This window comes from Dryobates pubescens, chromosome 2 (assembly GCF_014839835.1).
Source record: "Dryobates pubescens isolate bDryPub1 chromosome 2, bDryPub1.pri, whole genome shotgun sequence".
In the NCBI taxonomy this organism is placed as follows: Eukaryota; Metazoa; Chordata; class Aves; order Piciformes; family Picidae; genus Dryobates; species Dryobates pubescens.
The window spans coordinates 53,497,926-53,525,510 of NC_071613.1; the positions used below are offsets into that span (position 1 = coordinate 53,497,926).

At 48.0% G+C, this 27,585-nt stretch overlaps 1 protein-coding gene across 9 annotated transcripts in view; it reads right to left on the bottom strand.

The window, feature by feature from the left end:
• The window catches only part of MBD5 (methyl-CpG binding domain protein 5), a 197,930-nt gene that overhangs the window by 28,254 nt on the left and 142,091 nt on the right, over positions 1-27,585 (bottom strand). For 7 of the 9 annotated variants that reach the window (XR_008463062.1, XM_054177727.1, XM_054177715.1 and 4 more), the window contains 4 exons: positions 22,145-22,820; positions 14,840-14,942; positions 13,929-14,109; positions 8,740-10,878 (listed from right to left, as the gene is read on the bottom strand). Coding sequence is in view for 8 of the 9 variants with exons in the window: in XM_054177727.1 (XP_054033702.1) it covers positions 8,740-10,878; positions 13,929-14,109; positions 14,840-14,942; positions 22,145-22,257 (2,536 nt within the window). In the remaining variant the exon portion in view is untranslated. The remainder of the gene's footprint in view (positions 1-8,739; positions 10,879-13,928; positions 14,110-14,839; positions 14,943-22,144; positions 22,821-27,585) is intronic. The other 2 variants (XM_054177693.1, XM_054177701.1) reach the window with 2 other exon arrangements.

The window sequence follows — 27,585 nt, forward strand, 5'->3', positions numbered from 1 at the left end:
TAATGTCAGTGTCTCCAGCTGCCATCCAGTTTAAGATGTCCAGGTACCACCAGAGCATCTTCAGTTGGTTCTTCCTCCCAGCTGTAAATGACCTGCCACAAAAAATCCTACTGCCACCACCAGCTCAGCCTGGCCTGCAGGACAGGCTGGCACACAGGACTTTCAAAGGCAAGAGATGGTTTCAGGCAGTACTTTCTGAGCAACTCTACTTCTGCAGTTGGGGAAGGACAGAAATAGATTTTCCCTTGGTAGCTAAGAGACTTCCCTTGGTAGTAGAAATAATACTCAATGTGTGAAGCAGCACAGGGGGAGATCTTTCATTCAGGCATGAGGAAATGATTCTCTCTACAGAACTCTCATGAATATAGGATAGGATAGGATAGGATAGGATAGGATAGGATAGGATAGGATAGGATAGGATAGGATAGGATAGGATAGAATTAACCAGGTTGGAAAAGACCTTAGAGATCATCCAGTCCAACCTATCACCCAACACCATCTCATCAACTAAACCATGGCACCAAGTGCCTCAGCCAGGCTCTTCCTAAACACCTCCAGGGATGGGGACTCCACCACCTCCCTGGGCAGCACATCCCAATGGCCAATCTCTCTTGCTGGGAAGAACTTCTTTCTAACATCCATCCTGAACCTCCTCTGGCACAGCTTGAGACTGTGTCCTCTTGTTCTGGTGCTGGTTGCCTGGGAGAAGAGACCAACCCCCACCTGGCTACAACCTCCCTTCAGGGAGCAAGAAGGTCTCCTTTGAGCCTCCTCTTCTCCAGGCTAAGCAACCCCAGCTCCCTCAGCCTCTCCTCACAGGGCTGTGCTCCAGACCCCTCCCCAGCTTTGTTGCCCTTCTCTGGACACCTTCCAGCAACTCAACATCTTTCCTAAACTGAGTGGTCCAGAACTGGACACAGGACTCAAGGTGTGGCCACACCCAAATAACTTGGGGTTATTTTCAAGTGAACCTAATCTCTGCTTGTAAATGATGAGCCTGTTTTCATAGAATCACACAATGGTTTGGGTTGGAAGGAGCCTTACAGAGCATCCAGTTCCCATGCCCTTGACATGGGCAGGAACAACTTCCACCAGCCCAGGCTGCTCAAGGCCTCATCCAGGCTGGCCTTGAACACCTCCAGGGAGGGGACATCCAGAACCTCCTCGGGCAACCTGTTTGAGTGGCTCACCACCCTCACTGCAAAGAATTTCTTCCTCATCTCCAGGCTCAGTTTCTGCTCCTCCAGCTTCAATCCATTTCCTCTCATCCTGTCACATTTTCCATTCCACTCAGGTAAGTAAGCCCACAGAGGAGTATTTGGTGTGAAGCAAATCTCAAAGTTGTAAAGCTGTTGCTAGGTGTTTGTCAAACACTGCCCTGTTTTCTAACCCCCATCAAACACCACTCCTGGAGCTCCAGAGAGCATTCAGTGCTAGCCCCTTCTCCAGATTAATTAGACAATTAATTAATTGCTACTGGGGGGGGGGAAGCCTTGATGGATTCTGAGTAGGAGGAAGCAAATGTGTCCTTATTTCAGTTCAGACTTGAGTTTGGGAGTTGAAGAGGCGATGAGCAGCCAGACTTCAGCTTGGGCAGAAAACACAGGCAAACATCCTCCTCAGCTTCTGTGGGACCTGCCTCACAGGAGCACAGGGTAGGAACTGGGGTAGCAAAGTCCTGAGCTGGGCAGTAGCTAAGACAATAGCTACAGCTGTGTTCTGGGGCAGATCTAGCTCCAGACTCAACTGCCACAATTTTCTGCACCTCTTCCAAAATATCATCTCCCACAAGTCAGTGTTCCAGAGGAAGAAATGCAAGCACTCCCAGCCTCAGTAAGATAAAGAGCCATCTGCTGAATGGCTGGCCCCAAATCCAAAAGACAAAATCTGGTTTTCCTCCCCCCTCAGAGAGGTGTAATTTCCACAGCTGTGACTGAAAGGTCTGCATCACCAAGGCACACAATTCCATCTTCTTCTGAGAGGACCACGACAGCCCTCAGAGAGCTCTCTGAATGTCCCTCCCCAGTTTCAAAATGGAATCCCCAAGATCCAGGATGAACATGAGCAGTTCTGTCTTTTGAATCATCAGAAGACCTTTCTTGTAGGCCCCCTTCAGCAGTACCTGAAGGGGGCCTACAAGAACGCTGGGGAGGGACTTTTGACAAGGGCTTGTAGTGATGGGATGAGAGGGAATGGCTTTGACCTGGAAGAGGGGAGATTTAGACTGGAGATGAGGAAGAAATTCTTTGCAGTGAGGGTGGAGAGACACTGGAGCAGGTTGCCTAGGAAGGCCCCCTCCCTGGAGGTGTTCAAGGCCAGCTTGGATGAGGCCTTGAGCAACCTGGTCCTAGTGGAAGGTGTCCCTGCCCATGGCAGAGCAGTTGGAACTGGATGCTCTGTAAGGCTCCTTCCAACCCAAGCCATTCTGTGATTCCATGAAAACAGGCTCATCATTTAGAAGCAGAGATTAGCTCCTCTTGAAAATACCCCAAGCCATTCTATGCATCTAGGCTATGCTTCTGGGATGGCAGGATGTAGTCAGAGGTACTCAAAAGAAGGTATCCTGTTTGGAGTCCTGGTGAACAATTATTAAGACACGAACATGAAGATTTGCACAACAAACATCAATGGCTGTCCTCAGAAAGAGGACTAGAAGAATGAATTACTGATTTCAACCTAGAGTAAAGAAAGAGTTAAAGACCTCCTACCATTTCTGCAGCAGCAGTAGAACAAGAAGGAACAAGAATGGCTTTAGATACTGGCAATGATGCTCAGCTTCCTTATGAATCAGACAACCCAAACCAAAAGGAAACTACTGGAACCATAGAATCATATTGGACTTGATGATCTCCAAAGGTCTTTTCCAACCTGGTTAATTCTATTCTACTCTGTTCTATTCAAACAGGTTGGAAGAGACCTCCGAGATCACCCAGTCCAACCTACAGCCTTCAGAGCTGCTAAAAGCAGTTCTGCCAAGTCACAGAGCAGGAACTGTATCTTTGTTGTACTGAAAAACACACTTAGAGTGTACCAATTCAAACTGAGAATGCAAATCATACTTCACACAGCACTGCTGTAAGAGAAACTACCCACAAAGTGTTCTCCTATTTCCACATCCACATTGAATGTGCTGTGTGAGGCACTGGGGGTATTTAGTCTGGTGAAAAGGAGGCTGAGGGGAGACCTCACTGCTCTCTACAACTCCTCTAAAGGAGGTTGAAGAGAGGCAGGGGGTTGGTCTCTTCTCCCTGGTATCAGGAGAGAGAATGAAAGGAAATGGCCTCAAGTTGCACCACATGTGGTTTAAATTGGAGATTAGGAAGAGTTTCTTTGCTGCAGGAGTGGTCAGACACGGGAACAGGCTGCCCAGGGAGGTGGTGGAGCCACCATTCCTGGAGGTGTTTGAGAAACCTGCAGACTTTGGGACAGGGTTTAATGGCCATGGTAGTGTTGGGCTGATGGTTGGACTCAGTGATCTTAGAGGTCTTTTCTAACCAAATGATTCTCTGGCTCCCAACACTGTGGTCATGGTTTTCTTACAACAAACCAGCCATAACATTGCCCCCCTCCTTAACAGCGGTTTTCAATCTCTTGCTCGAGCAGGTTATCTTCAGGATGACAACCACTGAGGCCTGCTCTGTGCATTCTCTGCACCTTCTGAAAAGTGACTGAGCTGGAACAAGCCTGTGAGAATTTTTGGGGAAGGGCAAAAAAAAAAAACCCCAAAAGAAATCCAAAGCAGTTTCTAGGACAACAGAAATCCTTCAAATCAGGTTATTGTTGAAAATACCTGACTGGATTTCCATCTTGGCTCTCCTCCTTCCCCCTGTCTCTTCTGAGTTATGTATTCTACCATCACTGCTGTTTTTAAAATGACTCTGGGAGAACTATTCTTCTGTGCTCAGCTGTTAACAGAAAGCAGCAGCAGCCTTCTAGTAAAAAGCTGTCAAGACAACAGCATACAAATGAAGGAACACACAAATGAAGCCTTACACTACTTTCTCTTCCTATTTTCGCTCAGTCTGATCTCATCTTGTATCATTCCCCCACTCACAGCTGTGGGAGATGCATTGCAGATGAGGGAAAATATTTTATTGCAAATTTGGCTAACTAAGAAGGCAGTAAAACACAGGAGTTCTTTCAACACTCTCCACTCCACCCTCTAGCAAGCTCTGGTGGTGCCTGCTGCTTCTGCTGAAGAAGATGCTCAGCAGATGTGAAAGAAAGGCTTTCCAGCGAGGGTGGGGAGACACTGGCACAGGTTGCTCAGGGAGGTGGTGTATGCCCATCCCTGGAGGTGTTCAAGGCCAGGCTGGATGAGGAGTGAGCAAGCAGAATGGTTGGGGTTGGAAGGGACCTTAAAGATCATCCAGTTTCAACTCCCCTGCCATGGGCAGGGACACCTTCCACTAGAGCAGGTGATCCAACCTGGCCTTGAACACCAAGGGCTCAAACTTGGAACACCACAAAAGCTTTCTACTGCATGAAGAGAGAAAGCTTATTTTGTAGGTATTCCTTTTACATCCCCTCCCACTCCTAGTGGAAACCACCTGGGAACTAAAGATGCTGTCTGTGGAAGGAGAACCCACAAGCTGCAACAGTAAGACTTGGTCCATGAGGTTAAAACGTAATGAAAAGCTTAGGCAATAGCCAGCTCACTAATTGTGGTGATTCTCAGGATGGTTTTTCTCTCCAGAACTATTTTCTGATTAGTAGCTATTCTGAATGCTGGCACAGAAAGAGAAAACAGATTTAGCAATTAAAATATTTCCACACAAAGAGGGAAATAAATAAATAAAGCAACAAACCATGCCACAAACACAAACACGAGCAGGGGAGGCTCCTCAAGACAGCTCACTCAGCTGAGCTGCTCTGCAAAGCACATTTGACACTGCCCTGCTCCATCCAGCAAGGCTGGAAGAACACAGAACAACTCACAGCACACAGACTCACAGAAGAATCATAGAATCATTAAGGTTGGAGAAGGTCTCTAAGGTCATCAAGCCCAACTGTATCTCCCTGACCACTAGACCATGCCCTAGACATCTCCTGGCCTGCATCAGGAGCAGTGTGGCCAGTGGGAGCAGGGAGGTCATTCTGCCCTGTACTCAGCACTGGTCAGGCCACACCTTGAGTCCTGGGCCCAGTTCTGGGCCCCTCAGTTTAGGAAAGATGTTGAGATGCTGGAAGGTGTCCAGAGAAGGGCAACAAAGCTGGGGAGGGGTCTGGAGCACAGCCCTGGGAGGAGAGGCTGAGGGAGCTGGGGTTGCTTAGCCTGGAGAAGAGGAGGCTCAGGGGAGACCTTCTTGCCCTCTCCAACTCCCTGAAAGGAGGTTGTAGCCAGCTGGGGGTTGGCCTCTTCTCCCAGGCAACCAGCACCAGAACAAGAGGACACAGTCTCAAGCTGCACCAGGGGAGGTTCAGGCTGGATGTTAGGAAGAAGTTCTTCCCAGCAAGAGAGATTGGCCATTGGGATGTGCTGCCCAGGGAGGTGGTGGAGTCCCCATCCCTGGAGGTGTTTAGGAAGAGCCTGGATGAGGCACTTGGTGCCATGGTTTAGTTGATTAGATGGGTTTGGGTGACAGGTTGGACTCAATGACCTCAAAGGTCTTCTCCAATCTGGTTAATTCTATTCTGTTCTATTCTATTTCACTTGTTTTTTGAATACCTTCAGGCACGGTGAGTCTACCACCACCCTGGGCAGCCTCTTCCAGTGCCTGAAAACCCTCTTTGGGAAGACATTTTTTACCATACCCAACCTGAACCTCCCCTGGCACAACTTGTGGCTGCTTCCTCTTGTCCTGTCACTTGCTGCATGTGAGAAGAGACTGACCCCTACCTCACTCTAACCTCCTTTGAGGTAGCTGTAGGGGGTGATGAGGTCTCCCCTCAGCCTCCTCTTCTGAAGACAAAACAACCCCACTTTACTCAGTCACTTCTCCAGACCCTTCATCATCTTCATTGCCCTTCTCTGGACACACTCCAGCACCTCAAGGTCCTTCTTGCAGTGAAGGGACCAAAACTGAACCCAGTATGTGAGGTGTGGCCTCACCAATGACAAGTAGGGGGAAGACAATCATCCCCCTAGACGTCCTGCCACACCATGCCTGAGAAAGGCCAGGATGTTGTTGGCTGCCTTGGCTACCTGAGCACACTGCTGGCTCATGTTCAGCTGGCCATCAGTCAACAACCCCAGGGCCTTCTCTGTCATGCAGCTCCCCAGCCATTCTTCCCCAAGCCTGTGACACTGGATGGGGTTGTTGTGGCCCAAGTGCAGCAGTCAGCACTTGACCTAATTGAATACCATAGTGTTGCCCTCAGCCCATGGACCCAATCTGTCCAGATCTCTCTGCAGAGCCTTCCTGCCCTCCAGCAGATTGACACAGCCACCCAGCATGGTGTCATCTGCAAACTCACTGAGGGTGCACTCAGTCCTCTCATCCAGATCACTGATAAAGATGTGAAACAGAAAATCAGCAGCTTTCTGTAGAAACAGAAGTCCCCAGCGGGGGTTATGAAGATATTACTGTCCCTATATTACTGGGAACTGAACTGGCTGTGCAGGTGAAACCTTTCCTGGTGGGGCTTAGGCACACAGAGATTTGCTCTGATGAATTTGCCTTCTTGGGAAGAAATTCAGCTTGCCTGCTGATCCGAGCAAAGGACTGATGAACTAGCACAGGAATGCCAACCAGCTCTGCCATCAGCCCAAAAGCAGCCTTCACCAGCGGTCCCAGCTACCACCACACCGAAGCAGGGCACGGCTATAGCAGAGGACTAGGGCAAAGATCCTGCACAGGGATGCATTTGGATGCTCCTTCTTAAAAGTCCACTTTAACAGTCTTCCATGTGATGTAACACTGCTGCTAATCTTGGACCTTTTCAACCCTTACCCCAGGGGGTATGAATCACTACTGCTTAGCTTCTTGACAGTAACCACCGGTGCACGGGCTCTTAGCTCAGGTAACGTTCAGTTGGTGTCCAGGCTCTTAGCTCAGGTAACATTCAGTCTCTTCTCTTCTCTGGAGGGTAAGCTGATGTAGTCCCATGCTGCAGTAACTTTGCAATCTTCTTCTACTGTGCAGGCAATGACAATTCAGAAGAATCTACACTTAGAATCACAGACTCATTCTGGCTGGAAGAGACCTTTCAGATCATCCAGTCCAACCTTTAAGCCAGCACTGCCAGGTCACCAGTAAACTGTGGCCCTCAGCACCACATCTCCACACCTTTTCAATCCCTCCAGGGATGGGGACTCCACCACTTCCCTGGGCAGCCTGTTCCAGGGCTTGATAACCCTTGTGGGGAAGAAATTGTTCCTCATGTCAAACCTTAAGCTCCCCTGATGCAACGTGAAGCCATTTCCTTTCGTCCTGTCAGTTGTTTCTGCATCCCAGTGGTCCCCATTGACCTCACAGCAGAGGTGGAGACTCACAGAGTTCCTGCTAAAGGAATCCGGTTAGTGGGACAGGGAAGCGAGCTCCTAAGGCAAAGCCAGCCCTTTGTTCTGTCCAGGAGAGAGTACAAAGTCTCAGAAGAGACAGGCTATGTCAGGCACCACTCCTCTTGGTCAGCATGACAAGGCAAAACAGGCATGCAAGGACTGAGAGCTGCTTGCTTGCGACACAAACCACCAATACAGCTACAGCAAAACCCCCAAATGCTCTGTTTTTAACCCAGGAAAAGGAGAGAAACCCTTAGAAGTCAGCAGAAACTGTGAGCAGCACAACACTGGAGAATTATTTGTACACAATTCAGGTGTTACAGAATCCCACCCTGTATTTTAAGGACTGAAGCTCAGGAATGCCTGTCAGGTTCTTCCTTGGGTTAATGAGACTGCTTGCACACTTCCAAGTCGCTTCCCTTTGACCTGAGGTAGCTTAGCTGTGCTTGAGTCAAACACAGGCTCCGAAAGCTACCCAAGCTGAAAGACTGAAAGATCAGATGGGAGGCTTTCCCTCTGCTTAAGAAATGAACACAGCAGCAGCTTCCAGGACTGCAGATGTGGTTCCACCAGCGGCAGGTGAACGAAACACAACTTTTTGAGCTGACTCCCTTTCATCTTGACAGCAACAGCAACATACCTGTTTCCTCTCCAAGTCTTCACTGGTGGATAAAGCAGGGAGTCTCTCTCTCCACCCTCTTCCAACTGAATGCACAAGTTGCTCAAGCATTTAATTACCAGCTTAGTAAAATGATCATGATAAAGGTAAACACAGACTTGGCTGCACCTAGAGAAGGTTATTTTGTACACTTTGATACCCCTACTGTCTGCTCCAGCCTGTGGTACCACCGACTCCTGAATGCAAGCAGTAATGAACAGCTGCACAGCCTGGATATACACTGCCAGGCCGGTCATGGCACTCTAGGGTTGAAGTAGCAAAGGGCACGCTGCAAAAAAAACCCCAACCCCAATTTGTTTGGGCAAGTGAGAAAAGCTGAGGTCTGGGTGGGTACAAGAGGTCATGGATTTTATTTCAGCAGTGTGTGGAAGCTAACGGAAGCGAGAGCTGTCAGAGGAAGATTTTTGTTCAGAAGCAGGGGGATGTATTTTTAGTCTGCCACTGGATTTTCTCACTTGTTTTATTACGACCTGGACAGCAGCCTGAAACAGGCAGATTTTTATCCTGGCAAACTCAAGGTGAATAAGCAGATAGGTAAAAGGAACCCATCTCAAACCAGCCGCCACGTATTTCCCAGCAGCCAAACCCTGGGGCATCCTTTCAGGAGGAAACCTACCTGCTTCAGGACTTGTTTGATTACAGCTGCTAACAATGCTGTTTGGTATCACTGGAGTGGAGGATGCCTGGATTCTGGGCTGAGGTGGGTTCGGATGTAATGAGTTTCCTAAAGCCATTCCTGACTGAGCGAGCATCCCGCAGGTGCCGCTGGCCTGCATCTGATTGATTAACCCTGCAAGGTGGTTGGTGGTGCCCGGGCTTGTACCGTGGACAAAGTTAGTGTTTGTGTTCTGGCAGTGCACACCCTCCCCTCGCAGGGGTAAACTCTGTGCCAGCGAGTTCTGGAGGCTGCCAGAGTTCATACTGGTGTCTGCAAAATGCATCTGGTTACCAGAGCAAGGTAAAGCGGTATTGGAGCTCCCACAACTGGTGGTACTATTGCTGCTCATGTGAGAGCTTTGACAACTCATGGACTGAAGTAGCTGGGACATAGAACTGATGGGAAAGGAGCTTTGACTTGGCTTTCTTATCAAATCAGAGCCAGCTTTGGAAACTCCAGAACTGTCCAGCTGAGACTGTCTCAGCAAACTCAACACCGTGGTGGTGGGCTGCTTCCTTTTCCTCAGAGGATCTTTCTGCTGAGACATCAACTTATCTCTGAGTGCTGCTCGGCCACTCTGCCCTTCAGTCGTCGGTAGGAGCACGTTGGCAGCAGGAGGGAACATGGTATTTAAAGTGCTGTGTCCTTCGTTGTTGCCACCGCTGGCAACAGGTCCAGAATTGCTACTGCTGTTATTGTTGTTACCAGCAAGTTTGTTTTGATTTGCTAGCTGTGCTTTGGCTGCTGCTGAGAGTAAACTGCTTGCTGGAAAAGAGGCAGCGTTGTGCTGGTTCAAGATCTGATTTAAAGGCATTCCCAGCAAACCAGGCTGGCTCTTCAAGGAGCCACTTCCAGCCGATGCAGCGGGAAAAACTGCATTGTTTGGAGGGTTTAACACGTTACTCATTCCAGCAATTAACGGGTTGGGGATCTCCTTGTACTGATTAAGTCCGTCGTGCTTGGTGGAAGGGCTGGATGGCATAGATGGCCTCGGTGACCCTATCGTCGACCGCGGGGACCTGGGAGGAACTTTAATACCGCTACAGGATGACTGTGGTCCTACTGGGGGCAGCAGGAAATTGCCGTGGTCTGATGACGTGGAAGAGGAACGTGATCTTTGGGGAGAAGCCTCGATCCTTCCGATCCCGGATCCCAGCATATGAACCGGGGACGTCACTGGTGAAGGAGAGAGGGAGGTTGAAGCAGAATGCTGCACTCTTTGAACGTGACTCCCGTGGTTCATGTGCCCAGGTTTGACAGTTGGCAAGGGGAGATTACTTGGCAGAGGGACGACAGCAGGAGGCATGCTTACATTCATCACGGGTACCTGAGAGTGGACGCTCGAATGGAAAGTCGTCGGGTTAATGATAACCGGGTTCTGGTTCACTGGTTTGCTAGGGATGGGGTCAAGTATGCCAAGTGGATCCTTTTCTGATGTTAATGGCTTTTTCTGAAGAGCACAAGAAGGTGGTGGGGGAGGCGGGGGCGGGCCTTGGGGCGGTTTGTGGTGAAACATTGCTCGTGGTATTTCCATACCAGCCGAGAAATTACACATGGGCTTTTTCATGACCGGGCTTTTTGTGGGCAAGGTTGGGGAAAGAGGTATATTAGTCCTTCCAGCCATTGCACAGGATGACTGTATGGGAGAACCATGTAGCATTACTGATGGCGGAGAGAGGGGTGTCCTGTTCATGTGGATAGGACTGGAGTTGGGTGCTCCATGAAAACTGGGATTGTTCCTTGTGAAAACATCAGGGCTTCCGAGAGGGTCAGTCCTGGGCGAGATTGAGCCATCTCCGTAGATCTGCGATCCCGATGAAGCTGGGCTGGGCATCCCACCGTGACTGCCACGGTACGGAGACTTCTGTCCCAGTTCGTTACTGCCCAATCTCTGCCTAGGATAGACAGAATGAAGTTCTTGTTGCTGGCTTCCAGCCATTTCTTGCACATAAAGCCTACCCATGGCATTAGATGCCCCCATCATCAACTTGAAAGGAGTCTTACATTCCGGCATCACAGAATTTGTAATTCCTTCATGTGATTTATTCCTCACTGACCTTGGAGTTGCTGCTCTAGTAGGAACTACTGGAGTTGCACCTGGGAGTGAAAACACGAGAGTTACTGGTTTGAAACTCAGTGTCAGGCATTTCAGTGCAATGGTCAGCAAAGCTGGGAAGCCTGTTGGCTAAACTTTTGCCTCAGGAGAGGCACATCACCAAACTCACCAATGGAATGGTCCATGCTGCCCTACTACATGGTGTAGCTGTATAGACTTTAACTCCATATCCCACATAAGGGCTGCGTAAATAGGGACAACTTTCAATCTTTCTCTTTGCTTTCTGTCTTTTCTTTCTAACTATCATTACCAGGGTCCTACTCCTGAATCTCCAGCACCAACACTTTGGTTAGGGCTAGAGGAGCTGGCAGGAAGAGCAGGCAACTGCTGTCAGAGGGAAAAGGAGCCTCTGGCACCATCTATTGAGTATAGGAGGAACAAAGCCCAACAAGGGCTTACACTAATTTCTCCATGCCCTACAGAGTCCTGCTCCAAACTCTGGCCCTGATGAGGATGAATGGGGAGCTGTGCCACCTAACTTTGGCTCAGATTTCTCTTCAGCCAGCCACTTGATTGCAGAGACCTTGACTCACCACCGCCATGCAAGGCAGGGGGCAGCTTCTCCTGCTGCTCTGTGTCTCTTGCTGGCACCACAGGCACAGTTCTGGGGTTTAGTTCAGATCCTGGGAACTGTCCTCTCACTTCACTGAGTTAAGGCTTTACCTGCAGCTTCTGCAACAAGCTCTCCTTGGGGTGAAGATGCTAAACTGAAGGGGCTCAACCTTACATGTTGGTTTCAGGGTAAAGAGCCCGGCGATATTTGCAGGTGTACCCTTCCACAATGGAAATTTCCTGTACATCCCACTGTGGGGGCTAGACCTTCCCACAAGCACAAGATCTTTTTTGTGCCTGCTAATATCAGATTTACATCAAAAGAGTTTTTTCCTCCAGCGTTGTGCTTTAAGAATACCACCACGAGCAGCTCCACAGCACGAGCAGCTCCACAGCACGAGCAGCTCCACATCTGGAGGACTTGCTGCCAGTTCTGCTCTGGGAATCTGTAATTCAGCTTGGAGTGCTTGGCATGCAGCCTCTGAATATGCAACCTTAAATGTGAATAATCAGCTAAAGATTCCATGTTCAAATGAATCCAGAGGTGCCTTTAAATTCCTCTACTCACAAGAACCCAATTCCCTTCCTTCAGCCTGCCCATAAGAGACAGATGGCACTGACAATCCTGCCTTCATCCTATTTGCTCAACCAGCTACATCATGAGAGAAACAAACATATTACCTTTCCCAAAATACAACCCAAGCCTTATTTAGAGGACAAATCCCAAGGCTGAAGTGCAAACTGGAAGATGCAACCCTCACCTGCAAGGCTGGGCCTGAGCAAAGGGTCAAATGCGAGCGTGCAAACCCAGAGATATTTTGTTTATGAAGACAAACGATGAGGAAATTTTCTTCCTTGCTTAGCACACAAGGTTCTGATCAACAGAGGTGGTGAGACCACATAAATGTGACTTGCCTCTTAATGTTTAGCTGGTTTGACCTCCTTCATTTTGCTAATTTGTTTGAAAATGGGAATGCAATTTAAGTGCTACTCCTAAAGAATAAAACACAATTAACCAGGGCAATGCATTGTGATGTAGGAACTTGCACTGCTTTCTTTAAACACCTAAATGGCACTGCAGAAAACCCAACTGAAACAGAGCTTTAAAATCACACCGAGCACATCAGGGCTATGACCAGCAGTGGTCCCCTCAAGAGTTGCCTGCACTTTTTATGCCCTTCAACTCTCCCACTCTGAGGTCAAGCTGCAGAGGGGCTGGCAATTAGCCAGCTCTTGCTGCGGCAATATTGGGGTGCAAAAGAGCTCGCTCAGATCATCCAGGGCCTCTTCCCAGAAGCTGCATGCATCGGAGTACACAACCATAAACATACTGAGCTCTGTCTTAAGGTAACTTCTCTCTGTTGTCTTCCCCATTTGGATTTGTTTGACTACTTCAGAACCTTTGTTTTGGAATCCTTAGAAAGCTCCTAATTTTAACTGGAAGGTTTTATGCACCCCTGGTTTTGTAGCTCTTTAATTCAGTGCTGGCTTTGTCCTTTAGCTTAAGGAGCTTTATTTTCCAGTGCCGATTCTCATGATGCCCTTATCGACAGCAATTGTATCTCCTCTCAGCCACCATTTTGCTGGGTTGAACAACCCAGAGACTTTCAGATGACTTTCTTAAGGCAGGCTTTGCAGTCCACTAAGAGAAAAGCCTCTGCTCTAGTTCAGCAGGAGTGCTGCTAGCAAGAAGAGGGTGCAGGAAGGCAGGGAGAACACAACAGCATTTGTCCTTCTTCCTCTCCCAGTCACACTGATCTGCACCACACTGCCATCTGGTACTGCTCACAGGCATCTTTGATCAGCTATGATATCTAGGGCTTCTTTCCTCAATAATTCACAGCTAATAGCTTTTTTCACTAGTCCCCAAGTGAATAACCTCACAATTAACAGGATTTGTTGCTACACCTTTTCTTTCAACTCCAGGTCTCAACGATCCCCCCGATTTTCACCATGTTTTGACGTCCTCTTGTTTGGCTAATACCTGTCAACTTCATCCATCAGCAGCCTCCCTCCTTTTTTGTTGATGTGGATAATTAAAATGCTAATCCAGGTCGGTCCCCAAAAATAATCCTTGAGAAATTACAGTGGAGATCTTCTCCTGCTGTATATTCTGCCTTGCAATACAATTTCCCATTTAGCCAAGTCCTCAGCCACATTCTAATCCCTTTATAATCACTTTATTCTGCTTCTCTAATTTCCCATGTGACAGAATATCAGACATATTACTACAGTTCCAAAAGATGAGAGCTAATGTATTTTCTTTGTCTAGAACAATCTGATATCTTTTCCAAGAAATTCAGGCTCTTAGTCTGGGCTGACCTGCTTTTGAGGCTCAGTTCCTATCTCCCCTCCATCTCTCCAAACGCTGTCTCCATTTCTATCTAGGATCTGTTTACTACCGGGGAGTGTTTTTGCACAGCGGAGATAAACACATGCAAAATCGAGTAATTGAATTATTCTGCATGATTTTACTCACTTGTTCCACCACCAGGACTAGTTAGAACTAGTGAGGGATGTGGTGCTTCCATGCTTTTATGAAGTGTAGCCACAGCAATAATTTTCCTTTTGTGGATGCATAGTTTGGTGACATCTTCGTCCGCTTTAACATCTTCAGCAGTTCTCTGCTTCACAGCAGCTCCAGGATCAAAATTAAAGACCTGAGGGTGAATGATTGCGGTGTTTAAAGTCATGGTGACAGGCAGCAAACTCCCCAAACACACCCCAGCCAGAATTTTCCTGTTCCTTAGGCCCACCTCTCTGCCCCTGCCTTGCCCAAGAGGTAGCCTTGACAGCACATTTCTAACTGACCAATACTATACAATAAACATTATGGAGACTTGTAATAAAATATTAGAGATTATAGTCATGAAATGGAGTGAGAAGTAAACAGAATAATGAAATACAACAACAGCAATGACAACAGTAATGCTGGTGGTAGCAGCAGTAGTGGTAATAATAATCGTAGTAAGTGAATAGCCAGGGAAGTTGTCAGCCAGCAAGAGACGTTTAACACCCTTCAGCATAAAAACCCAAGAGACAAGGACCATATGGGGCTGAGATTGCTCTGTGATGAAGAAGGGAAGTTTAGAATTTGCCTCCAGACAACAAAATTGTGGAGCTGAGACTGAAGCTGTGAGGCCAGGCAGTGTCTTGTTTTGAGTCTCAGACGCTGCTGCTGCTGGTAGGGCTCCAGTGTAATGTTCAAACACTGTAACAATGGAGTCAGATCTTTTTCATGAGGGCAGAAGGGAGACTGATTTTGTGTTTGATGGTAAATCTGTGGGTCTGTACCACTGATGTTACATGGGTGAGCTGAACAGACAGCACATCAGCTGACACAGTTCATAAGATCATAGCACAGAGATCCAAAAGGATGCTTTTCATTACCTTGGGAAGAACAAGAGGACATTCTAGGCCACACTTGCATGTTCCATCAGTCAGCAAGTAAGTCTTCACCTGCTCCAAGCAGGATAATAAAGACCCACTGGGACTGCAAAGCAACAGAAATGATGAATATAAGCTGTTTGCCAGGTCATGACTTCTCTCTGCCACACTAACAGCACAAGCTGGGGGTGTTTCAAATAACACGGCTAAGATCCCCTGTGTTGTTCCCTGGTTCTCCTTTGCTTTCAGTCAAGAACTGAGATGACCCCTCTCAAAAACAGCCCCTAAAAATCATTTTAAAGGAAGATTTGACTGTAGAAAGCAAACACAGCAAGTGCAGAGAATTTAACTGAGATTATTGATATTTATTATTCATACTGTAGTCCCGCTTGAAAGCCTGAACACCACCAAGATGATTTTCCTCCCTCCTCTCTCCTACAATGTGTAGCACACAGGCAGAGTTCAGTCCCCGTGGACCTCCTCCCCCTCCATCTCATCACTGCAGTTCCATGTAGGCACCAAACTCATCTCCACTTTTTAGGACTGGGATCTAATTTAAAAAGAAAAAACCTCACAAAATGTGTAGGAGAAAACCCACAGAGAAAAAGGGGAACAGCAACAAAAGCGTGATAGAATGAGAGCAAATGGCCTCAAGTTGCACCAGGGGAGGTTTAGCTTGGAGATGAGGAACAATTTCTTTGCTGCAGGAGTGGTCAGGCACTGGAGCAGGCTGCCCAGGGAGGTGGTGGAGTCACCACCCCTGGAGGTGTTCAAAAACCATGGCACTCTGGGTCATGGTTTAATGGCCATGGTGGTGTTAGGTGAACGGTTGGACTGGATGATCTCAGAGGTCTTTTCCAACCCAAACAATTCCAAGAGCCCATGAAAAGCAGGTCTCTTACATGCACAAACAGTTTGGTTTCATTCAGCTCTAATTTGAAGCCTCTCACTGCAAGTGAGACATATTACACCAAGAAGCCAGTCCAGTGAGTTTCTGATAAACTATGCTTGGGTTCCTCTAACTCCCACCAGAAAATCATTATCTCCAGATCCAAAAATAGGACATTGGAAATTCTGCTACAGCAAAAATCACTAATTCATAAGAGGGAAAAAAAGTTCTCATGTCACAAGGCTCTAACTTGCAGATTGCTCTTTATTACCTGGCCATCTAAACTGTTTATGGGGGAAAGAAGAGGGTAATTGATGAGGCTGAGAACACTGCCTCTTAGTGGCAGCTGTAAATAGCTCTTCCTTTAACAAAAGCAGCCCAAGTTCGGACCATGAAACCAGCCCAGACCACGACAAACTTCCCTGCTTCAAACCCAACATATAAACACCTCAGTCTGCACCAGCATGAAGGCACAGAGAAAGCAACATCTGCAAGGGACCTCTAAAGTTAGAGTGACAGTTCAAACCAGGAGTTTATTAGCCTGACTTGCCCTGAAATAATTATTTTTAGAAGGAACTGCCTAGATGTGTGACAGTGACAGGGCTGAGGGTAAGCAAGATAAAAGAGCAATCTCCAAACAATGGCAGGGCTATGAGGTGCCAGATCAGCAAAGCCACACCTGTCCTCCCCTCAGCTCAAGTCAGGCACTGGAACAGGCTGCCCAGGGAGGTGGTGGAGTCACCATCCCTGGAGGTGTTCAAGAAACCTGTGGCCATGGCACTCTGGGACATGGTTTAACAGCCATGGTTGTGGTGCTGCTGGGTTGATGGTTGGACTGCATGATCTTGGAGTTCTTTTCCAACCCTGTACTCAGCACTGATTAGGCCACACCTTGAGTCCTGGGCCCAGTTCTGGGCTCCTCAGTTTAGGAAAGATGTTGAGATGCTGGAAGGTGTCCAGAGAAGGGCAACAAAGCTGGGGAGGGGTCTGCAGCACAGCCCTGTGAGGAGAGGCTGAGGGAGCTGGGGTTGCTTAGCCTGGAGAAGAGGAGGCTCAGGGGAGACCTTCTTGCTCTCTACAACTCCCTGAAGGGAGGTTGTAGCCAGCTGGGGGTTGGTCTCTTCACTCAGGCAAGCAGCACCAGAACAAGAGGTCACAGTCTCAAGCTGCACCAGGGGAGGTTTAGGCTGGATGTTAGGAAGAAATTCTTCCCAGCAAGAGAGATTGGCCATTGGGATGTGCTGCCCAGGGAGGTGGTGGAGTCACCATCCCTGGAGGTGTTTAGGAAGAGCCTGGCTGAGGCACTTGGTGCCATGGTTTAGTTGATTAGATGGTGTTGGGTGATAGGTTGGACTTGATGATCTTGAAGGTCTTTTCCAACCTGGTCAATCTAATCCAATCCAATCCAGTCCAGTCCAATCCAATCCAATCCAATCCAATCCAATCCAATCCAATCCAGTCCTATTCTACTCTATTCTATGCTATGCTATGCTATGCTATGCTATGATTTGGGGAGCAGGGAGGGAATGACTCTATTTTTATTCTTTTCATTTCAGCTATAGGCTGATTAAACCCTTAATATATTTTAACTCAGTGAGTATCACTTGTTTGCTCTTCTTTAGCTTCCAGGAGCCATTATTGTGGCCTCCCAGTGTCCAAAGGAGGTCTGCAGGAGAGCTGGAGAGAGACTTTTTACAAGGGCATGCAGTGACAGGATGAGTGGAATGGCTTCAAGCTGGAAGAAGCTGGATTTAGATGAGACACCTCTCACTAGGCCAGGTTGCTCAAAGCCTCATCCAGCCTTGTCCTAAACACTTCCAGAGACGAGGCATCCACAGCTTCTCTGGTCAACCTGTTCCAGTGCCTCAACACCTTCATACTAACCACCTCCTTCCTAATGTCCAATCTAACTGTACCCTGCTCCTGTTTAAAACATTGCCTTTTCTCCTATCCCTCCAAGCCCCTGTAAAAAGTCCCTCTCCAGCTTTCCCACAGTGCCTTTCATGTACTGGGAGGCTGCTCCAAGGTCTCCCTGGAGCCTTCTCTTCTCCAGGCTGAACAATCCCAACTCTAGCAGCCTGTCCCCACAGGAGAGGTGTCCCAGCCCTTTGATCATCCTTGTGGCCCTCTTTTGGACACTCTCCAACAGATCCATGTTCTTCTTGTGTTGGATGCCATTCTCCAAGTGGGGTCTCACATGAGAAGAGTAGGAGGGCAGAATGCCCTCACTTGACCTGCTGGCCACATGTTTCCTCACACTCCTGTACTGCAAAGGACAACTCACAGCCTCCCTTGTAAGAAACTACCAGGGTTTTTTCAGCAGAAGTTTTTGGCCTCCCACAGAAACAAGCAAGAGTAAATTACAATCCATTATGATCTGTTGGTGACAGTTGTGAGCTCTGCTCCTGTCCTTAAGGAGATTTCCTCAGTTTCCTGCCCTGATGACTACTCACAAGCACTCTGAGGAGCAGAGTTAGGTCCTGCTCTAAGGCAGCAGCACTGCTTTACTAAGAAAAGCACCAAGACTCAACTCAGTGCTCTGACCAGGTAATAAAAACTAGTTAATTAATGGATTTAATCCACAGCAACTGTTGACAGCTGCTGGAAGAGCATGTGTGCTTTATAAGGAAGCACAAATAGAAGGAGTCCTTATTCAGCTGGGATCATCTATCCTAGTTAAATCATGTCAGACCTTAATATACACACTCATTTTCCCTTGGATAGCTTTTGAGTCAATACTGTTTGACCTTTCCTTCTCTCAATAGCCATCCTGCATATTTCCAGGGTGGCTGTTCTCTCAGAAGGGCACTGAAGCACTAGAGCAGGTTACCCAGAGAGGTAGAGGAAACTCAGTTCTTGAAGATGGAGCAGGTGAAACCCTGGCCGAGTCAAGCAGGAGGTTGGATTATTGACTTCCATCCTTCCCAACCAACAGCTCCTACTCTGTGCCTTCCACCAAATGAGCAGGATCTGGGTTCATCTGCTCCATGTCAAGCAGGAGGTTGGATTATTAACTTCCATCCTTCCCAACCAACAGCTCCTACTCTGTGCCTTCCACCAAATGAGCAGGATCTGGGTTCATCTGCTCCATGTCAAGCAGGAGGTTGGATTATTAACTTCCATCCTTCCCAACCAACAGCTCCTACTCTGTGCCTTCCACCAAATAAGCAGGATCTGGGTTCATCTGCTCCATGTCAAGCAGGAGGTTGGATTATTAACTTCCATCCTTCCCAACCAACAGCTCCTACTCTGTGCCTTCCACCAAATAAGCAGGATCTGGGTTCATCTGCTCCATGTCAAGCAGGAGGTTGGATTATTGACTTCTATCCTTCCCAACCAACAGCTCCTACTTCCACCAAACAAGACTGTAAGAGCTGTAGACTGTTTGAAGTGCCTTTCTGCCATCAGGATGGCTTACAGAAGGCAGCCAGAAAATTAAGCAGTGGAGTAAAGAGAAAGAAAAACAACAAAAAAACCAAACATGGGAAAAAATGTGGGAAGACAATACCAGCTACCCCAAGGTGGAAAAGGCAACTGGTCAACTTGATGGAGTCAATCAAAATAAAGCCAGTGTTTTGAGTAAGGCATTTCAGAACAGAAACACTGAGAAAGTCCTCCTGAACAAAGAGAATGGCCATAAAAAGAAACCAGAAAAGCAAAACAACAGGCAGCTTTAGACCAACAGCATGGAAGCCAAATGCCTGAAGAAGCAGTGCAAGCTTCATGTAGAAAATGAAGTTCAAAAGCAGGTAGGATCATCAGGCATGTAATCACAGAATAGATCTGTTTGGAAGAGACCTTCAAGTTCATCCAGTCCAACCCTTGACCCAGCAAAGAAGGGTCAACACTAAACCAGGTCCCTAAGAACCAGATCCACACTCTGCTTGAACAACCTCCAGGAATGGTGACTCCAGCACAGCCCTGGGCAGACCATTCCAATGTTTGAGACCCCTCTCTGTGAAGAAATAGTTCCTAACATCCAGCCTGAACCTCCTCTGGTGCAGCTTGAAACCATTTCCTCTGGTCCTGTCGCTTAACACCAAGGAGAAAAGGCTGCCCCTTCCTTGTTCCAACCTCCCTTGAGACAGCTGTAGAGAGCAATGAGGTCTCACCTCAGCCTCCTCTACTCCAGACTGCTCAACCCCAGCTCCCTCTGGTGCTCATCATAGGCCATGTGCTCCAGGCTCTTCAAGAGCCTCATTGCCCTTCTCTGGACACACTCCAGATCCTCAATGTCCTTCTTGTAGTGAGTGGCCCAGAACTGAACACCTCTCCTCACAAGGCTCCCTCAGCCTCTCCTCCCAGGGCTGTGCTCCAGACCCCTCCCCAGCTTTGTTGCCCTTCTCTGGACACCTTCCAGCATCTCAACATCTTTCCTAAACCGAGGGGCCCAGAACTGGACACAGGACTCAAGGTGTGGCCTAACCAGTGCTGAGCACAGGGCAGAATGACCTCCCTGCTCCTGCTGGCCACACTATTCCTGATGCAGGCCAGGATGACATTGGCCTTCTTGGCCACCTGTGACACAGCCAACCAGCTTGGCATCACCTGCAAACTTACTGAGGGTGCAGCATGATATGTCCTGATGCCTGCACAGAGATGACAGCAAAAAAAGAGGCACCCACCCCCCAACTTTTTCTTTCTCATTGATTTTTAACTAAGGCAGAGGCCCAGTGCTTTACAGCTGTAATCAGCAATCCAAGGGGAAGGAGATTTCTCCCTGCTGACACGGATCCTGCCCCATTCTGCTAACTGAGGACATCACCAAGAAATCCTGGAATGCATTTGATCTTTTATGGTGGTTCAGTGTGAAATTGGGAGTGTGCTCTGACTCATTAAAGGGTTTTGTATTTGGTGAGACAGAAAATGTTGTGGAGCTGTGGTTATTTTAATCAGAGAACAGAAGAAGAAGAAGAAGATGAAGCAAATAGTGGGCTGATAAACATTTAGACTTCTGTGAGGTAAAGCTGATGGACCCAGATTTTGTTAAAGCTAACTTTGATCTTTTTCTGTTGTTTGCTCCCAGTAACATTTAATTTATAGTCTGTTTGCCTGAACCCATTCATTTAAGAGTAACAGCAATGCATTTCTTTGTGACTGTTCCAGGGTGAAGCAAAAAAAAATCCAATAAGCTAACACAATAAACAAATACAATGCCTAAAACTTTGGATTTAGGCTTGTGTTCTGTTTTCTCTACATTAGAAGCGTGAGGAATCCATAGGAGAAAATCTGGCTGGGGAATGTCAGTCACACTGAACACAGAAACTTCATAGGGCACAGAGAACCTGATGTTTCCTGCAGCTCCTAGGCAGTTACACTTAGGTTTTCTTCCAGAAGAGAGTAAGCACAATACAGAAGTGTACTGGGGACCTGGAGCATAAACCCAGAAACAGCTATGGGAAGAGGAACCATGGAATCAGAATTGTTTGGGTTGGAAAAGCCCTCTAGAATCAGAGTCCAACCTTCAACCCAACAGCACCATGGTCATTATACCATGTCCCGAAGTGCCATGGCCACAGGTTTCTTGAACACCTCCAGGGATGGTGACTCCACCACCTCCCTGGGCAGCCTGTTCCAGTGCCTGACCACTCCTGCAGCAATGACATTTTTCCTAATCTCCAACCTAAACCTCCCCTGGCACATTTTCAGGCCCTTTCTTCTCATTCTATCACCTGACACTAGGGAGAAGAGACCAACTCCCACCTCACTACAAACTCCCCCTTCGGGGAGTTGCAGAGAGCAATGAGGTCTTCCCTCAACCTCCTCTTCTCCAGACTAAACAGTCCCAGTTCCAGTAGTTCCAGAGCTACAAAATGTCAGGATAAAGTCATATGGCACTGCATGAAGGCAGCTGAAAGCTTGTTGCTGATGGAAGAAGAAAGTCCCACTCCACCTTACATGCCATGAACTGTTTAAATGTGTGACCACTGCTCTGTATTCAACTCATAAAAAACCCCATGCTGGTGCAAGCAAAGTCGATGCCCCTGCACCTGGGAGCAGGCAAAAGGCACCAGAGATCTCTCAGCATCTCATGTGGTGTAGAACCAAACCTCTGGTTAGTCTCATTGACTAATAAAGATATTAAGTAAGGTCAAATCTGCTACCGCTCAGCTTTAAAATCCATATGACAATAAGAAGTAATAAAGAACTATTCATGCCTAAAGCAAGGTGTGGAGTAAGAGTTATCAAATATTCAAGACCAAGCAGTATCAGATTGGAGAGCACACTGAAGGCATGCAAATGGCCCAACTGACACAAGAGTACTCCACTCACAGCAGCAGCAAAAATGATCTCACGCTTCCCAAAGAAGAAATCCTTCAAGGTTTTGAGCACAGAAGTTGAGCTGAGTCACCAGTTTCCCACACATTTCTGTCAAAACCACTAAGAAAAGGAGCAGCCACCACCTCAGAGAGCCTTACCTGATGTAGAGCACTCCGCTTTGGTCCACCCGTCGCTGCCAACCAACGGGAACTTGCACTGCCGGTGGCCCTCCGTCCGTGTCCCCTCCGTCACACTCCTTTCCACCATTCATTTTTCTGCTTCTGTTTATGAGTCTTCAAAGATATCAACAGTAAGATGATATCCTTTTACTACATGTCATCATGGCCTCCCAAAGGAGTACACCTTTCCCCAAACTGTACAAAGTGCATTGGGAGGCTCCGGCTCAGTTTGAAACCAAGTCCTTAAAAGTGGCCATTTTTGTTAATGAGTCACTTTCCCATTAATCCACATTAAATAGGCAAATGTTTAGATCCTTATATATTCATAAGGATGAACTTAAGATAGATACAAAAATTAGTGCTTCCAACTTGGGAAAATCATCATTCACCAATCCTTTGTTACCTGTCAGAAAGGAGAATGGGGAAAAGGAGGATTTCTAGTTCAACAGCATGGCTCCAAGCTTGATGACTGTCTAAGATAACTTGTGTTTTGTGAAAGCTTGTCTCATGTTTATAAATATGAGTCAGATCCAATACCTCCAGGTATTATACCCTTTCTATGCCACATTCTTTTTGTTTCCTTTGCATCTTCCGTTCGTTATCCAAGTTGTCTTCTTGAGCTTCTTTCATGACTCCCTGGCCCCAGTAGAACAGCCTGAAAAACACAGAGGGAGAAAACACGTGAGCTGCTTGCTGAGGTCGTGGAAAGCGTGAGGCTGGAAGGCACCTCTAGTGCTCATCTAGTCCAACCCCCCCTGCAGTCAGCACAGCATCACAGTATAACTAAGGTTGGAAGAGACCCCAAGGATCATCGAGTCCAACCTGTCTCGACAGACCTCACGACTAGACCATGGCACCAAGTGCCACGTCCAGTCTCCTCTTGAACACTTCCAGGGACATCCCCAACTAGATCAGGTTGCTCAGAGCCCCACCAAGCCTCACCTCGAGCCCCACTTCGGTCTTTCAGCCCAGTTCAGTAACTCCTGAAGATGTTACTGAATGAGTAACAAGGAGGAGGGAGGGGATTCTGTCCCTCTGCTCTGCACTGGTGAGACCACACCTAGAGTACTGCGTCCAGCTCTAGGGACCCCAACACAAGAAGGACATGAAACTGCTGGAGAGGGTCCGGAGGAGGCCACAAAGATGATGATGAGAGAACCCCATCATGAGGAGAGAACCTCCTCTATGGGGACAGGCTGAAGGAGGTATCACAGTAAGGTTGGAAGAGACCTCGAGGATCATTGAGTCCAACCTGTCACCACAGACCTCATGACTAGACCATGGCACCAAGTGCCACATCCAATCTCCCCTTGAACACCTCCAGGGACGGTGACTCCACCACCTCCCTGGGCAGCACATCCCAATGACGAATGACTCGCTCAGTGAAGAACTTTCTCCTCACCTCAAGTCTAAACCTCCCCTGGCACAGCTTGAGACTGTGTCCCCTTGTTCTGGTGCTGCTTGCCTGGGAGAAGAGACCAACCCCTTCCTGGCTACAACCTCCTTTCAGGTAGTTGTAGAGGGCAATGAGGTCACCCCTGAGCCTCCTCTTCTCCAGGCTAAGCAACCCCAGCTCCCTCAGCCTCTCCTCACAGGGCTGTGCTCCAGACCCCTCCCCAGCTTTGTTGCCCTTCTCTGGACACCTTCCAGCATCTCAACATCTTTCCTAAACTGAGGAGCCCAGAACTGGACACAGGACTCAAGGAGTGGCCTAACCAGTGCTGAGTACAGGGCACAATGACTTCTGTGCTCCTGCTGGCCACACTATTCCTGATGCAAGCCAGGATGCCATTGGCCTTCTTGGCCACCTGGGCACACTGCTGGCTAATGTTTAGGTGGCTGTCAATCAGATGGGGCTGCTCACCCTGTAGAAGAGAACACTGGGGAGCCCTTATGGAGGCCTTCCAGTGCCTGAAGGGGGCCTATAAGTATGCCGGGGAGAGAGTTTTCACAAGGGCTTGTAGTGATAGGATGAGGGACAATGGCCTTGAGCTGGAAGAGGGGAGATTCAGACTGGAGATAGGAAGACATTCTTCAGGATGAGGGTGGTGAGACACTGGAACTGGTTGCCCAGGAAGGTTCTGGATGCCCCATCCCTTGGAAGTGTTCAAGGCCAGGTTGGATGAGGCCTCCAACAACCCGGTCCTAGTGGAAGGTGTCCCTGCTCACAGCAAGGGGGTTGGACCTAGATGACCTCTAAAGGCCCTTCCAACCCAAACCATTCTGGGGCTGCATCCATTTAAAGTGCTTAAAATCACAATTTTACATGTCAATAAAACCATCAAAAGAAGGCTTAGGGTAAATATTAATCCTGCTAGGATATTCCATTTCTATCTGGATGCAAAGCAGCTGTATCTTCAAAACTCCATGAGTGCAATTGTCAGTAAAGAGTTAAAGCACAGTCTGGGTGAATCCAGGGATGTCTCTTCTGACTTAATAGTTCCACATATGCTCCTGTTCAGAATTATCAACAGATGACTAGCTCAATTAATGTCCTTTAAAAATTGTTTAGAAAACTGGATGGATCTGAAGGAAGCTGCTTGGAGGGCTGAAAATATCCATGAAAATGGAAACCCAATGCATTCAGGAAAAAAAATTAGAATAATCACTTCACAGAGAAAGATCTGTGTAATAAAAAGGGAAAAGCCAGCAGCAATGCACTGAGCTCTCAATACTGATGAAATGAGCTGAGCAGCAGCAGGAGTAATTCCACCCATATGATTATACTGCATGAGCAAATCATAGGGACAGAGAATGGCAGAGCTTGGAAGGGACCTCTGGAGTCTATCAAGTCCAACACCCTGCTGCCAAAGCAGGATCACCTATGCTAGGTCACACAGGAATGCATCCAGGCAGGTCTTGAAAGGCTCCAGAGAAGGAGACTCCACAACCTCTCTGGGCAGCCTGCCCCAGGGCTCTGTGAGCCTCAGAGTAAAGTTTCTCCTCATGTTGAGGTGGAATGTCCTGTGGTCCAGCTTATAGACATTACTTGCCTTCTCACTGGACACCACTGAAAACAGCCCTGGCACCTTCATCCTGACACCCACCCCTCAGAAATGTATAGACATTGATCAGATGCCCTCTCAGCCTTCTCCAGACTGAACAGCCCCAGGCCTCTCAGTCTTTCTTCACAGGAGAGATGTTCAAGTCCCTTCATCATCCACATAGCATCATAGAATAAACATCATAGGATCAACCAGGGTGGAAAAGACCTCAGAGATCATCAAGTCCAACCTAATACCTAACACCTCCTGACAACTAAACCATGGCTCCAAATGCCACATCCAATACTTTTCTGAACACCTCCAGGGGCAATGACTCCACCACCTCCCTGGGCAGCACATTCCAATGGCCAATTACTCTTTCTGGGAAGAACTTCCTCCTCACCTTGACCTCCTCTGGTGTAGCTTGGGACTGTGTCCTCTTGTTCTGGTGCTGGCTGCCTGGGGGAAGAGACCAACCCCCACCTGGCTACAGCCTCCTTTCAGGAAGCTATAGAGAGCAAGAAGGTCTCCCCTGAGCCTCCTCTTCTCCAGGCTAAGCAACCCCAGCTCCCTCAGCCTCTCCTCACAGGGCTGTGCTCCAGACCCCTCCCCAGCCTCGATGCCCTTCTCTGGACATGTTCAAGTGTCTCACTGTCCTTCTTCAATCAAGGGGCTCAGAACTGGGCACAGTACTCAAGGTGTGGCGTAACCAGTGCTGAGAACAGGGGCAGAATGACTTCCCTGCTTCCTCCCTCTAGTTTCAGTATTACAAATGCAGAATGAAGTGCCACACCATGCCCAGAGCTGCTGGCCAGGAGCGTGCAAACGAGCGACAAAGCTCCACTGCGCTCCCTTCGCTCACGACAGAACCCCCGAGAGCCTCCCTGCCGCAGCAGCGACCTGCTGAGAGTGCACACATTGAGCAAACCATCACCCAGCACTGCCTGCCAAAGAACCCCAGCAGAGGACCTCACTCTTGGACTTTCTCCAGTCCCTCTCAAACTGGGGAGCCCAAAACTGGACACAGTATTGCAGGTGTGGTCTCCCCAGGGCAGAGTTTTCTTCATACAGAGCGATGCAAATTGTGTTACTGCCTCCAAACTGTTTCAAGTTGACCAGGTGAGCTTTACCTCTTGAGCTGGGCTGATTTATTAAGGTGAGACAAACCTGGGTGATGTGATGTGAAGAGAAACAGAACTAGAAATGGTGAAGTCAAATGTAAGATGGCACTGAGGACTATTGCAGTGACAGGTTTGATTTAGAATTGCATGTCAATTCTGCCTTATTCCTAACACAAATGTCATGCTAAAAATAGCAAATGTTACTAAAGACCTGCCTGATTTTAATAAGAAAAGGGTTTTTGAGATAGAAATGGAACATGAAGAGCTAGAATCCTACAGCATTCCTTGTGTACCAACATCACATCACAGCTATATTTAACAGCAACAGCAGCTCCTTCCTTCAAGACCACTACAGGAAGAACAAGGAGGCATAAATATAGTCCTCAGAAAATACTCCCTGAAGGACACCTATGCAGCACATTCTTTTCAGATGTGCTGCATGGAAAGTTTCAGCTATTTACAAGAAGGATGTGGACTAGAAAGTAGCCAGCTGGACACACTTGACCAGCAGGATGAGTGAGGTGATTCTCCTCCTCTACTCTGCTCTCTTGAGACCATAGCTGGAGCACTGTGCCTAGTTTTGGTGCCTCAGCACAAGAACCAGATGGAGCTGCTGCAATGGGTCCAGAGGAGGCCAGGAAGATGATCAGAGGGTTGAAGCATCTGCCTCTGGGGACAGGCTGAGTTGGGGCTGTTCAGCATGGAGAAGAAAAGACTCCAGGGGGACCTTAGAACAACCTTCCAGTACCTGAAGGAGGCTGCAAGAAAGCTCAGGAGGGACTTTTGATGTGGGCTTGCAAATGGGTTTAAGCAGGAAGAGGGGAGATTCAGACTGGATATTAGGAAGACATTCTGTACTGTGAGGCTGCTGAGACACTGGAACAGGTTGCCCAGGGACGTCATGGATGCCTCCTCCCTGGAGATATTCAAGACCAGACTGGATGAGGCCTTGAGCAGCCTGGTCTAGAGTGAGGTCTAGTAGACAGAACCAGATAATCTTTAAGGTCCTTTCCAACCCAAACCATTCTGTGAAGTCTAAACAAGAGAGGGAGATTCTCAGAATGAAGAGTGTGATTAAAGCAATGTGAATAAAGAGTTAATGGAATTAGTGAGTTAATGGTATAGAATAAACCAGGTTGGAAGAGACCTTCAAGATCATCGTGTCCAACCCATCAACCAATCCAATACCACCTAAACAACTAACCCACGGCACCAAGCACCCCATCAAGTCTCCTCCTGAACACCTCCAGTGATGGTGACTCCACCACCTCCCCAGGCAGCCCATTCCAATGGGCAATCACTCTTTCTGTATAGA